Source organism: Ipomoea nil, unplaced genomic scaffold (genome assembly GCF_001879475.1).
Source record: "Ipomoea nil cultivar Tokyo-kokei standard unplaced genomic scaffold, Asagao_1.1 scaffold0980, whole genome shotgun sequence".
In the NCBI taxonomy this organism is placed as follows: domain Eukaryota; kingdom Viridiplantae; phylum Streptophyta; class Magnoliopsida; order Solanales; family Convolvulaceae; genus Ipomoea; species Ipomoea nil.
This window is the reverse complement of record NW_017617408.1, coordinates 790,491-805,401: the sequence shown is the minus strand read 5'-3', so window position 1 is coordinate 805,401 and position 14,911 is coordinate 790,491. Positions and strand designations below refer to the sequence as shown.

The following is a 14,911-nucleotide window of genomic DNA, read 5'->3' as shown; positions in this document are numbered from 1 at the left end:
AGGGAATAAATAAACTTATTGAAACTTAATTATTTATAACTTCAACTTTAATCTAAATATATGGCCTTAAATATATAGTTTTAATAATATCTAAAATTAATAAGATTTTCCTTAATGTGGATCTATATATTTTTAATAATTTCGATTTAATAATATTATACCTTAATTATAAAAATTCTACCTAACAACTTTAGTATTACATGGCATACAATAATTATTATAAATAATATTTAATAATTGATAATTTTTATTAGGCAATAAAAATTAATAGTTAATTATTAAGTCATTTATAAAATCATTTTTACTGTGAACAAATTATTTTTTATTATTTTGATTTAATAATTTTATATCTTATTTATAAAACTTAAAAGTAATACTTTTAGTACTATAGGTGTGACTAATAATTAAATTAAGGCTGTTAATATGTATTTAACTTTAAAAAATCTTTAAATATATGAATTATAGTAGCATAGAATAAATTAGTGGGACAATTATATTAGACAATCTAATTAATAATTGATTTTTTAAATTATATTCTCTTATTAATAATGAATATTTTCATAAAATATATACATACTTATCAAATATAGAATTAGAAGTGTGTGTATATAATTAATGAAATTATTTTATAGAAATTTCCATATATATATATATATATATATATATATATATATATATATATATATTAAAGCAAAATCCTCATATTTAATTTTTCCTGCACAAAGTTTTGCAGTCAATTAATTAAATATTTTATTGATCAAATAATTAATAAGGATTATTATTTGGTAAGAAAATATAAAATGGAAGTTAACTAAAATCTATTAATTGGTAATATTGTGTATGGTATTATTTTCTATAATATAATTGGTAATATTATTGTTCAAGTATAATAAAAATCCTAATTTTAATTCGTTATATAATAAAAATTATAATCGTGACCAGCCCTCTTAATTTATAATCTATACCATAATTAAAAAAAAATCTTATTTACCTGATTTCCAGCCCAAACAATAGTAAATAGTAAATGTAAATAAAAAAACGGAAATTAAAAAGGAACATAAATATTTTACAATAATATTCTACATTATCAAATAAAAATGGAATGAAAATTAGGTAAATTGAAAAAGGAAATGAATATTAATAATTGACTGAAAATTAAAAATTAAAAAAAAAATAGAAATTAGGTTAATTGGAAAAAAAATAAATATTAATAATTGGCTGAAAAAATGATACACAATTGACTAAAATGGAAAAGGAAATGGTCAGATCATTATTTTTTAATTTTTCACTATAATATTACACTGTAAAATAAATCAAATTACAATTATATCATAAATATTTCATAAATTTAAACAATGGAACAGAAATTAAAAATAGAACGAAAATATTTCAATAATAATATTCTACATCGTCAAGTAAAGGTAAATTTAAAATGAAAACAAAATATTTCAATAGGAATATTGTACATCATCAATAGTAAAGACATATTTTAAACAATAGTAAAGGAAAATTACAAATAGAACGAAAATTAAAAATAGAACAGAAATATTTCAATAATAATATTCTATATCATTAGTTAAAAATGGAATGAAAATTATGTAAAAATATCACTGCATCTGATTTCTAATTGACTCATTGACTGAAAAAGAAAAAATAATTGGCTGAAAATGAATATGATATTACTAATTGACTGGAAATATAAAAGGATTGACTACAAATGAAAAATGATTCATAATTGACTAAAGTGAAAAAAAATTGGTCAGATCATTGCATTTTAATTAAAAACTGGACGGAAATATTTCAATAATAATATTCTACATCATCAATAGTAAATGCATATTTTAAACAATAGTAAAGGTAAATTAAAAATGGAATGGAAATATTTTAATAATAATATTCTACATCATCAATTAAAAATATAACGGAAATTAGGTAAAAATATCACTACATATGATATTCTAATTGACTAATTGACAGAAAATAAAAAAGAATAATTGGCTGAAAATTAATATGATATTACTAATTGACTGAAAATATAAAAGGATCACTAATTGACTGATATTCTACGATTATATATTTTCTCCAGAGTCACCCATCGTAATGGACTGAAGATGTTAACTATAAATGAGGATTGACAAGATTGTGTTGCTACTACTAATGTCGTATACAATGAGGTTTCAATAATGTGTAAATACAATCGGTGATATTATGTTCTTTTAAATGACAAAATTGCTATATATCTAGACAAAAAATATATTTTCCATACAAATGAATTATGATAGCAATTCATTCCTATAACTGAGTTGCTAAAGAATAAGCATGTTTCCCTAATTTATAAAAATACTAAACAATGATAAATAAAATCTTCAAAGGTACAGAACCGCATGCGTACATCTACACATTAGCTATTAATTTGAGCAACTATTTACTCAAATTCAAGCAATGATAACATCAAAATATATAAACGATCCAAATCATATTTTCAATTGCACTATATAATATTTGATATTCAAATTTAAATAATTATATATCAATCCAAATATTCTTAGGGGGTGTATTCAATCATTACTTTTGTAGAGTTTTAAAGACTTTTAAAATTATAGATTTTAATAAACTGTGATTGACTTTCATAGAGTCGTTCAAAACTTTTTAAAACTTTATAAGACTCTATAAAAGTTTATATAAAAAATATTTATAGACTTTTATCAACTTTTTTATTTTCAAAAGTCCACAAAAGTCATTGAAATTCTAAATTGAATACATCCCTAAAAACTTTCAATGATTTTGATTCTTATCATTTATAATTTTCTTACAAAACATTTATAATATATCATAAAATTCTTCTTATTATATAGTTCTTCACCCACATCAACATTCTCAACATTATTATTTTTATCCATAGTATGCTGAGATTTCTATGCTAATTATTTATTCTTCAAAAAAAATGCTAATTACTTATTTATATATATATACTAGTTTTTTACGCGCATTGCGCGATTGGGATAATGCCCAATGTTTTTTTTTTTAAATAAGTACTTTAAAGTATATTAAGGCAAGATTATATTGAAATTGTTCATGCATAGATAATTGAAGGTTGAATTTGCGTATTTAAATAGGTAATTCTTCTCCCAAAGGTTGAGTCCCCTACCCCAAGGGCCCCCCACACTCTGACCCGACAGAGCATTGTAGGAAGTTGTAAATCACGGTGACTCAATGGTTCAGCAAACAGGACCAAATGTCGGTGCGAACAAGGAATCTGCCCACTTTGGACATAATTCCCGGACTGCCGCCGCCGAGGTTGAAACCTTGGTCTCTTCTCCCAAATACTGCCCACTAAACCATTGAGCTAAGCCCGTGCGGGTTAAATAGGTAATTCTAAGTTTACAAATGCAAGATAATATAGTCAAGATTGATTATAATTGTCAATAAAATAATTGTATAGGTATGGTTGAAACCAAATACGGGACATAAGGGAGAACAAATAAAAATTAGGGCATAAAATATTAAATATATACTAATATTGTTTGAGGAGATTTCGACATTAGGATTTGTGGTTAAGTTCTATTAAGACTTTAATATTAGAATTAGATTAATGGTGTAATTATAATTCTATATTAGACGTTAATATTATAATTAGACTAACAGTGAATTAACGGTATTTAACGAAAAAGTTAAATGGATAATCATATAATTAAGGATAAATTAGAAAAATTTAAAAAAAAAAAATTAAAACCTGAACAATGTGAACCATTCATTTGATTTAATAATTTGGCAGTCATTTTTTCTACCCAATGTTAATAATTAAATAAATTCGTTGGTCAAATCCGCTAATATAATCTGCGCGCACGTAACTGCTGATTGTCAAACAAGGACATTGCAAGGTAGTTCTCACTTCAATTTGTTGTGTGATTTGAATACTCTTTTTGTCACAAAATCTCTCAAGTAGTTAATATGGTTGGCTTTATTAATTATATATTTTTTAATTTTTTCATGGTATTAATAAAATACTTGGTAAATAAATATATAGCATTATTTTGTATTATAACTTTGATATTTAATTAGAAAAATAGTGCAAAAAAAAAAAGATAATAGACAATGTAGTGAATATAATCAATTGATGAATTTGAATGTAAAAATTTTTACATTTGAGAAAAATAAAGACAATATAACTAATGAAAATATTTCTCTTAATTAATTTATTGATAATGAATAATTTTTTTTCACTGAATTAAGACATTGTAAGGATAATGTAGCGAATATAATCAATTAATAAATTTGAATATAAAGAATTTTTATATTGTAGAAAAATAAAGACAATATAACTAATACAATTATTTCTCTAATTTAATTTATTGATAATGAATATTTTTTTTTGAATAAAGGCATTGTGGACACATAATTCTAAATTAAAGAAATGCATATCTATAATTTTTTGTTGTAGCTACTAAATTATTATTTATATAATTTAATAAGAGTAAAATAGAGTACTAATTATGCCAACTTTAATTTGAGTGGGATGAGGTTCAAACCTAAGACCTTTTTTTTTTTTTTATTGAAATCAATGAGTAAGTTAACGGTGAACTAACGGCAATTCTTAAAATTTTAACGGAATTACTAATGGTGTGTGGTATTTTAGGAAATTTTAGTGTAAAATTTAAATCTTATCAATCTTTTAATCAATCTGAGTCATTCATTTGATTAAAATCTGTGACCGCCATTTTTTCTACCCATTATAGGCCTAACTCTCTTGGGCTCTTATTAGTATATATATATATATATATATATATATATATATATATATATATATATATATATATATATATATATATTATTTATATTAGATTTTTTTTTATGCAACTTGTAATTATATTTTTAAATATTTTATATGATCAATTCTTTTATTATGAATTTTATTGTTCAATATTGTTATGAATTTCTAATGAGATGATTTTTTTTTTATGTTTATTAATATATATATATATATATATATATATATATATATATATATATATATATATATATATATATATATATATATAATTATACTTGATATATTGCTAGGAATCACACAAAGTACTATTATTTGCAATAGCAATTTGAGACTGCGAACAACAACAAGGTGCTACTGTATGCAACCCCAAATTGTTGTTGTGAATAATAGTTCGCTATTCGTAGTAACCTGTTGTTAAAAAAACGAAAAATATATATTACGAATATAAACATAAAAAGAATAAAAATCAAAATATATAAATATTTATATGAATATTATGAAACATATACTAAAATTTGACGATGAAAAATTTGCTTTGTTCATGTATTTAGGGAGAATTAGAGAAAGTTAGGGATAAAAAATTCATAGAAAAAATAAAAGTCAATATAAACACGCAATAATTAAGTAAAAATAATATTATTTCGAATTTTTAGATGAAGATTGTAAAGTTTAGGAGAGAGAAAAATTAGTAGAGTTTAGATATGAGAAAAATATAGGATAATAAAGAAAAAATAATTTTATTGAATTTAGATAGGTTTATAAACTTTAAATAGGGAGAAAAAATAGGAGTTAATACCATCTGAGGCCATCCGAGTATAGTGGTTTTGCCACGTTTAGTCCTAAACTTTTAAATTGACCATCTGTGGTCCTTCGACTTTCAAATTTAACCATTTGTGGTCCTAGTTAACCACTCATGGTCCTTCAACTATTAAATTTTAACCAACCATGGTCCTTTCAAGAGGACCAAGATTGGTTAAATTTTGAAACTTGAAGGACCATGGGTGATTATCATGGACCACAAATGGTTAAATTTGAAAGTCGAAGGACCACAGATGGTCAATTTAAAAGTTTAGGACTAAACGTGGCAAAACCATTATACTCAAAGGACCTCAGATGGTATTAACTCAAAAAATAGAGTTTAAATAGAGAGAGAAAACATTCAAAGTTGTTAGAAAGAAAATTTTTAAATCTTGGATTGATGGATGGTTGGATTTCAACTATTTATATTTGAGAATGAAAAGTCTACAAAAGTCTTAAAATTAAAAAGTGTACGTACAAAAGTTCATAACTTTTTGAATACCACATGAATTTTAAAGACTCTTTAAAAATCTTGATTGAATACCGCATAACTTTTAAAGACTCTCTAAAAGTTTGAATTGAATACCTCCAAACTTTTAAAGTTCATAAAAATCTTTAAACTCTATAAAAGTCATGATTGAATACACCCCTTTAATATATTACAACAAATCCATTCCGTGCATCGCACGGGCGCAAATACTAGTGTCAATAATATAATTTGCCCAATTATAGGATCATCATTGTTATGATCTATGCAGTGAATTTTTTCCGTTCCCAGACATTTGAGGAACAATAAGAATCCAAGATTATAGTTAAAGTGCCATTTTCCATAAATACATTTTTCATTTTCCTTGCTTTTCTAATGAAAAATAAAAATTGTGGAGACTGTGAAAAATGAAAGACATAAAACTCAACTAAAGTGCCCTTAAAGCTTTAATGTTCATTTGCTACTACAACAAAACAATAATTACACATCTCCCATTCACAGTGGGTTTATATTTACAGTGAAAAAACAAAAAACAATAACAATAACTGACACCCTCCCTCAAATTATACAGTGTGTTACAAAAATGATGGAGCTAAAATACAGATATGTACATACAGATGGTTACAAGATTAGAGCAAAAAAAGGTTACCACAAAGCAAACTGACCAAACACTATCTATATACATACCAGTTTGGATGAGCAAATGATCATATATGGATCTACCCCAATTGATCAGCTAAAACTTTAGTCATATTGTTTCCTTTCTTCTTGAATGGATTGAAAGATCCGAGCCGCAGATTCAGTAGCTGACTTGGCATGGCGAGGCACAGCTCGTATTACTCTCGTGGGCTGATGATGAGCATAACGAGCACCTCCTCTACGTTCCATTTCGGTACTCACCACGGGCACCACACCGGGTGGTGATTTCTCGCTTGGACTACTCGCTGTGCTGGTCTGCACCTCGTTTTCCTCGAAAGGATGCAATATCCCGACATTTCGGGCAGTGCGGTTCTTCTTCTGGTTTCGCACGTGACACGAGTTCTGGTGTTGAGAGTTAGAGTTGGCCCCTCCCGATACCTGACATTGCGAACCCATTCCAGTAAATTGTTTCATCTCTTCAACGCCAGAAGTTGAGATGGCGGGATTCATCCCGTATGGAGGAAAGTAACCATTGAAAGCGGGAGGTGCAAAGGGAACTCCCATTCCTTGATAAGCCGGAACTGAAAAGTGCCCTTTCACAGGACTCAACCCCGGGGATCCACAACCTCCACAGACGGGGGCCATGAATCCCGGTCCAGGGTACGGTTTATACACGAGACCTTCAGAGGGAGTCATCACTGGGACCAACCATTGGTGACCCGCTGGCTGATGGAAACACCAAGGACCCATCTCGGATTCGTTACTTATGGCTGCCCCCGTAGGATTTCCCGAAAAAGGTCTGCAGCTCGGAGGAGGTTGACCGCCATTTTGCACAGAAGAAAAAGACGCTTTCCTCGTGGTATTTTCAGCGGAGAATTCCATCCTAAACTCGGGCATTTCCAAATCATTTTTGTGCTTCGAAACGTCTTGGGGTTCCTTGACAATATATTCTAGAGGAAGACTCTTTGCAGAAGATCGTTTTAAAGATTTCGCCAAATAAGCGCTACCATCAAGCACATTTGGTGACCCGGCTATAAGTTTTTGGACCTGTGAAATTATTTAAGTAACAACGTATAAGTATGAAGGTCAAGCAAATATTAAAACACTAAACAAAGTATATCCCATATACATGATTGAAGTGAGATCAGTGTCTTACCTTTATTAACCTATGCAACTCGAATACTTGAAATGCAAACACTTGTTGTTGACTGTAAACCAAATTAATGCGTGAGCGACAGAGAGAGACACAAACAGTAAACTGTGTAATAAAGAAAATGATGGGAAAAGTGCTTAGATAACCACATTTTTTCTTAAGAAATAAAACCAGATAGAGTAGATTAAGCCGGCAAAAATGGTTGGTTGTGTTGTTGTAATAAAACACTCAAAATCATCGAATAGCTTAAGTATGATACTGCAGAAAGACAACTAGCAAGCACCAAGTATGATCACTGCAATCTTCTCTATAACATTCCTAGTAGGGGGGGGGGGGGGGGGGGGGGGAGGATTCAAGAAAGTCAGCAAATTTAAATTGTCACTTTCTCAAAGATTATTCACGAACCAAATATCACTTCAAGGACACAATCGGGAACGTAATAGGGTGACATCAAATATAAGCTCACTAGGCAAAAGACAATCCATATCCTATGGTATGTAATTAAGGGTGTGTTTGGAAAGCATGAAAATGTTTTCTGGAAAATGAGTCATTTTCCTTTCCCGTGTTTGGTTGCAGTCCAGAAAACTATGTGTTTGGTTCATTTTCTGGAAAATGAGCATAGTTATTTTTAATTTTAAATATTTAAAATATACAATGATGGTGGTGATGGGTGGGGGGTGGTGGCGGCGGGGTGATTGGCTGTTCCACTGCTGCAAACGGAAAATGACTTCCCCCAAAAAAAGGGGAAGTCATTTTCCGGAAAATCCCCTCTATTTTCCATTTACCACACCCCTATTTTCCATTGACTTCTATTTTCCCCCTCTAGCCAAATGGAAACCCGGAAAATGATTTCCAGAAATAATTTTCCGGGTTTCCAAACGCACTATTATCAATGTTTGAAGCCTTGAAAACGCACCAAATTAAATAGCCCAATAGATCGACTTACTGTATGATAGATTTTCTGGCTTTCCAAAAATGATTTTTTCCGATTAATCCAACAATATCATCAGGAATTATGGCCACTCCAGATATACAACCGACCATGGAAGTCTCAGATGAGTCTTCACCGGGACAAACATTTCCTGTTCGAAGCGATTTATATCCCTTGTCTTTCTGAGATTCTGTATCACTAACCAGATTAATAGTAATCATCTGTTCTTCCGTTTGAAAATCCCTCATTACGATAGAAGAATCTCCATCCTCCACATCCCTAATTATGGTAGCATCACCGTTAAAGCTGCCAACTTGAGAATCATCCATGTGTTCTGGCCGTAAGTTTATGCCACTCTTATCTAAAGGGCCGCCCAGCTCATATTCCAAGAGAACATCAGTTTGTTTCGAAGGACCCACTGGCTTATCTGTGGCTGTAGCACTCAAGGCAGCTTTAACGGGTTGTCCTCTGATTGCCACGAGCTGTTTTGGGCTCTTATGTTGTCTTGTGTTTATTCCAATATTGAGCTTTGAACCTTTATTAGGACAAACTGAAGCAGCCGGACTCGATGGAGCAAGTTTTTCCCAATCTGATTTACTATAAAATTTCCCCGGACCTTGATCTGTACTAGAGTTGACAATGATGCAAACTCTTGAATCATCTCCAACCGCTTTCTTTCTGGATTCAAACTGTGTCAGCTGAGTAGAATCAGAACAGCAAGCATGTAACTTCTCAGCTGAGGTTCTCGATGAAGGCAAATGCAATGGAAACAGCATATCCCTTTCATGTCCATTACCCTACAGAAATAAATTGCCCAGCAAAGTCAGTAAATTCACATAAATAATGAAATGTGCAAAAATAAACAAGAGTCTACAATAAGTCCATAACACCAAAAACATATTAAGGGCAACCCAGCCAAGTTGGTCAGGCTGTTGACTTGATAACCACAAGGTTACAAGTCTATTGACCTTCTTAGTTTGAGCCTGTCAACTATGGATAACCTAGGTTGGTTTACCACCTTGTAGACCTTTGCTGGCAAGGATTTCAAGGTAGGGTTTTTACATTGTCACACCTTGGAAATTGGGATAGTGGTTGCAGTTTCCTCGTCACTATAAAACATATTAACAAAGTACACTCACAAAACAAGAGTCTACCATAAGTCCATAACATCAAAAACATATTAAGGGCAACCCAGCCAAGTTGGTCAGGCTGTTGGCTTGGTAACCACAAGGTTATAAGTCTATTATCCTTCTTGGTTTGAGCCTATCAGCTACGGACAACCAAGGTTGGTTTACCCCCTTGTGGTCCTTTGCTGGCTAGGATTTCAAGGCAGGGTTTTTACATTGTCACACCTCGGGATAGTGGGGTTTCCTTGTCACTCAAAAACATATTAACAAAGTACACTCACAAAACAATAGTCTATCATAAGTCCATAACATCAAAAATATTACGGGGCACCCAAGCCAAGTTGGTCAGGATGTTGGCTCGGTAACCACAAGGTTACAAGTTTATTAGTCTTCTTGGTTTGAGTTTGTCAACTATGAACAACCTAGGTTCATTTACCATCTTGTGATCCTTTGCCAGCTAAGATTTCAAGACGGGAATTTTACCAGTGTAAACCCTCAGGTAGTGGCTGCAAGTTTACTAACTAGGTCACTCAAAAACATATTAACAGTGTACACTCACAAAAACAAGAATCTACCATATACAGATAGATAGATAGATATATAGTGTAGACAGGCAACCAAAAGGTGTTACTTGTTAGAAGAATTCCAAATTTACCTGAGGAATCAAATTGGGGTTGAAACGCTGAGAAGGGATGCTAAGCTGCTCATAGAGGGCCATCTTGTTCCTTGGAGGAGCCCTTGGTCCTCCCTTCTCAGTATCATTCACATGAAGCCTTGGGAACATTGGTCCCATGACTTTCTCATCAGCTTCAACACCCCTCTCTCTATCTCTTTCTCTATCTATCTATATAATAAACAAAACCAACTATTAGCTAAACTTACCAGAAATTCTTATCAACCCAAACTTAAAATATTCAAAACAGCACACATCAAAAACCAAATCAAAATTCACAAGTAAAACCCCCAAAATCGATTCCTTCACACAAAAAAAACTTACCAGGCAGCATAAAACACGCGAAATTCCTCAAACCCAGAAGCCAAAACTGAATCTTTTAGCAACTAAAATCACAGCAATCCACGCTTCAAGAAAAAGGCTGTAATTTCCTAAGAATATCTAAGATTTGAAGTGAAGAAAGACTTCCAAGAATGGCAAAACGAAAAAAAGTGAGGAAAAAAGTAGTCCGTAGCCCGTAGTAATCAAACTACTTCAATCCAATAGCGCCTGTGCGGCTGTGACCTGTGGACAGTGGACCCAGTTTTGGATAGAACTCAAGAACACAACAAAATTAACTACAACAGCTCGATTGGTTCGTTGGAAAATATTTGAAGGGAAATGGAATTGAAATTTCATGGAAAATGAATTTCAGGAAAATTGATTCAATTGTTTAGTTTGTGGAAATAAAATTATTGGGAATATGTATTCCATTGTTTGGTTGGATTTAGAAAGATAAGGAATAATGAATATAAAGACCAATATGCCTTTAAAAAGATGAATGAATAAATAGGTGTCTATGTAATTAAGAAATTTTCATAAAGGTAAAATAGTCCACTCATGTTATTTTTCTTCCCAATCCTTGTGGAAAACAAAATCTCACCCCTTTGCAAAGAATTCATTTTCCTCCACTTTGAGGAATCCATTTTCCAATGGAAAATGTTTTTCATCCAACCAAACAACATAAACCAACATTTTCCTTCACTTTGAAGAAAACATTTTCCATGGAAAATATTTTCCATCCAACCAAACACCCCCAAGAGTATAAAAGGGCCAATACAAGAAAGAGACGGCATAAAATAACTGATTCTAGTGGCGCTACTATGCTTTTATGTAATCTTCTTGTTAATTTTTCTGCACGTTGGATTTTTTTTTTAAGGGAAAATGACATTTTTTTTCCCTATATTATATACTTATAGCATTTTTTTTTCTTTTTTTTTTTTTTTTCTGAATTATTTAAGTGGCAGTTTTTTTTCCTGATATTGTTAAATGGACATATTTACTCATTTATTTTTCTTCTCTAATAAATTATAACTACGATTTGGTTCAAATCGAACAAACACTATTGCAAACAAACAAAAAGGTTATGATGACAATTTAGAACCGGAATCCGATATTTAGAATTTATTAAAATCGCGAACCGAAACTGTCAATCATGTTCTGAATTGAAAACATAAAATACATTAACAAGCTGTTTGGTTGGATATAATTTCGTTGTAGTTGAATTGGAATTCAGTGAAGCTCAAAATTACGTTGTTTGGTTGGAGGGAATTGCAATTCCCTCATTTTGTTGAATTGCAATTCATGGGGTACCCCCATGAATTGCAATTCAATAAATTTGAGAAAGGAAAAATAAATCAAATAACACAATTAACCTTGATTTTTATTACTATTGTTATTGCATAAGGGTATTTTAGTTTTTATACCACTTCTTTCCTTCTCAATTCTAATGATTCAATTTCTTCCTACCAAACAACGTAATTTGAATTCCTACTTTATTCTCACCTTATTCTTTTCCCACCGAATTACAATTCATTTCCTTCCTAATTCCTTCCTTCCAACCAAACACCCCATTATTGTTGAATTTAGAATATTTTAAAAAAATTGGCAAAAAAAAGAATATTTTAAAAATTTTAAAAAAAATAATTTTAAAGATAGTTTGAACCAGCATGTCAAATTGAATCCGAAACTGTGAACCGACAGTTCAAAATCAAAATTATATCGCGGTTATATATACTTATATGTGAAAATCATAATAAACGCGAAAAAGAACATACACTATTTGTAAATATTATAATTATAATTTTAAACTAATGTTAGTAGTTGTTCCAACTTGAACCTCCGGTTTACGGTTCAAGATCAATTTTTTTTTTCAGTTCACAATTTTAATAAACGGAAATCCAAATATTGGGTTCTGGTTCTGAATCATAACCGAAAAATTTTGATTTAATTGATATAGTGTCCGGTTCAGTTCGAATCGAACCGTGATCATCCCTACGTATAAGCAATAATTTGTTGAAGAAGAGAAGTAAATAAGATATTTATTTTAAGGGTATAAATGCCAATTTAATATATCAGAGGAGAAAAACTGTCACTTTTATAATAATTGAGGAGGCATTGCATGAATAACTTAAGGAAAAAAAGTGTTATAAGCACATAGTCAAGGAGAAAAAATGTCATTTTATCTTTTTTTAATAGAAAATGGTTAAAAAGGTCTATCAAATTTTGATAAGAAAAGTACTTTAGACTATTTTAAAGAGTTTTTCTTTTGTTTTTTCGGGAAACTATTTTAAAGAGTTAATTCCTTTTTTTTTTTTTTTTTTTTGTCCTAGATTTACAGGTGCAATCCACTTTTAGTCGTCCTTTTTCAAATCATCCTTCTTTGGTTCTAGTATTATTGTGGTATGATCATTTTTTGTCCTCCATCAACAATATCGTTTAAATTTCGTAAAGTACAAGGGAATTTAGGTATTCAATTATAATTTTGTTTCAAAAAATAAAAATAAAAATATAGCGGGTTAACCCACTTTGTATAAAAATAATTTTGTTGACGGAGGACTAAAAACGGTCATACAATTATAATACTAAGACCAAAGATGGATGTTTTGAAAAATGACTAAAAGTGGTTTGACACCTATAAATTTAAGACCAAAAATAGAATTTACTCCTATTTTAAATACTTTAACTAGTCATTTTGGTGTATCTAAACCTGTTAATTAGATAATTATAAAGAATATATCAATTAAATTAATTTTTTTAAATTATAATTTCTTATTTAATTTCCTAACATGTCACCACTTCGTTGCATTGTTACCGTCGTCATGTTCACCATCGCATTCCTCTATTCTAAGGAAGGCAATGCGACAATCGCCTTCTTCGACTAAAGAAGGTTGTTGGTAGTCGGGTGGCCATGTAAACAAAAATCATATTACATTATCATAATTTTACTATTAATATGTTAGTTGCGGGTAAACATGGTTTCAATGGATGAATTTAGGGTTCTTTTGAAAACCTATAAAATGTTTTAGGAAAATGATTTCCAGAAACTAGCTTGAAAAGATATGAGAGAGAAGATAAATAGGGAAAAATAAATAGTTTGAAAAATATATTCCAACTAAAAACGTATAAAGACATTTTTTGCTAAACTAAACATTTTTTTTTCGTTGACTACAATGGATATTTTTTTTTTAACTTTATTTTCATTAAATACCCAAAATACATAAAAATTAGAAAAAAGACTTCAAAATATCATTTTTCGGAGTTTTAAACGAATCCTTATTGAATTTGAGTACTTAATTAGAAATTTTTAAAGTTTGATGGTTTTTTTTTTTTTTTTTTGGGGGGGGGGGGGAGGGGGGAGGGTAGGGGTGGGGTCAAAAGTTGAAGAGTATTTAACGAGTGAAAAAAGAAAAATTATTACGGAGAAATCTTAATTTTTTTTATTATACTAAAGTACTCCGTAATAAAATAGACACGTGACCTGTAAAGTAGATTTAAACAAGATTTGGTTGCACTTTTGGCTGCCGCAAGCAAGCAAAACAAACAAATAAAATAGTTAAGGGAAAATGACATATTTTCCACTTGAATTCTACCCTTATAACCCTTGTATTTACTATTTAGTACTCATAAGTTTTGGTGCATGTTTTAATACAAGATAGTTTCATCCTTGTGTTTTAATACAAGATATTTTCATCCTTGTGGTTTTGTTGGATGTGGTTTGAATTCATTCCTTACTTTATTCTATGACAAAGCAAATTATAATGTTTAGTTAGAGAGAATTGCAATTCCATGATATTACAATTCCCTCCATTTGATGAATTGCAATTTGATAATTGTGGAAAAAAAAAAAAAGGGAGAAAATGATAAAAGTATCATTAGTTATTATTATTATTATTATTAATGTTATATCCAACATAATAAAAAATTAATGTTATAAAAACTGTAATTGAATTGAACAAACATATATTATATTGTAATTCATTAGCATAAAACATACATGATTTCGTGTAAGTA

The 14,911-nt window shown here is 30.1% G+C and overlaps 1 protein-coding gene across 3 annotated transcripts; it reads right to left on the bottom strand.

Annotated features, from left to right (window-relative positions):
• Positions 1-6,469: 6,469 nt before the first annotated feature.
• On the bottom strand, positions 6,470-11,186 carry LOC109179909 (protein HEADING DATE 3B-like). 3 transcript variants are annotated; one of them, XM_019329389.1, is made up of 6 exons: positions 10,903-11,185; positions 10,562-10,751; positions 8,795-9,576; positions 7,852-7,903; positions 6,753-7,742; positions 6,470-6,648 (listed from the first exon to the last, which is right to left on the bottom strand). In XM_019329389.1, the coding sequence occupies exons 1-5, from the start codon at positions 10,911-10,913 to the stop codon at positions 6,801-6,803; spliced, it is 1,977 nt and encodes a 658-aa protein (XP_019184934.1). In that variant the 5' UTR covers positions 10,914-11,185; the 3' UTR covers positions 6,470-6,648; positions 6,753-6,800. The 3 variants fall into 3 exon arrangements, with proteins under 3 accessions (XP_019184934.1, XP_019184933.1, XP_019184936.1); XM_019329388.1 differs by having other exon boundaries at positions 6,470-7,742; XM_019329391.1 differs by lacking the exon at positions 10,562-10,751 and having other exon boundaries at positions 6,470-7,742; positions 10,904-11,186.
• Between the last annotated feature and the right edge of the window lie 3,725 nt (positions 11,187-14,911).

Bases quoted from the DNA above. Each gene is read 5' to 3' on its own strand.
- LOC109179909 (XM_019329388.1), bottom strand. The intron at 9,577-10,561 runs GTAAATTTGGAA...TTATTTCTGTAG, and splicing joins ACCCCAATTTGATTCCTCAG to GGTAATGGACATGAAAGGGA. The intron at 7,904-8,794 runs GTAAGTCGATCT...TTTGGTTTACAG, and splicing joins GCCAGAAAATCTATCATACA to TCAACAACAAGTGTTTGCAT.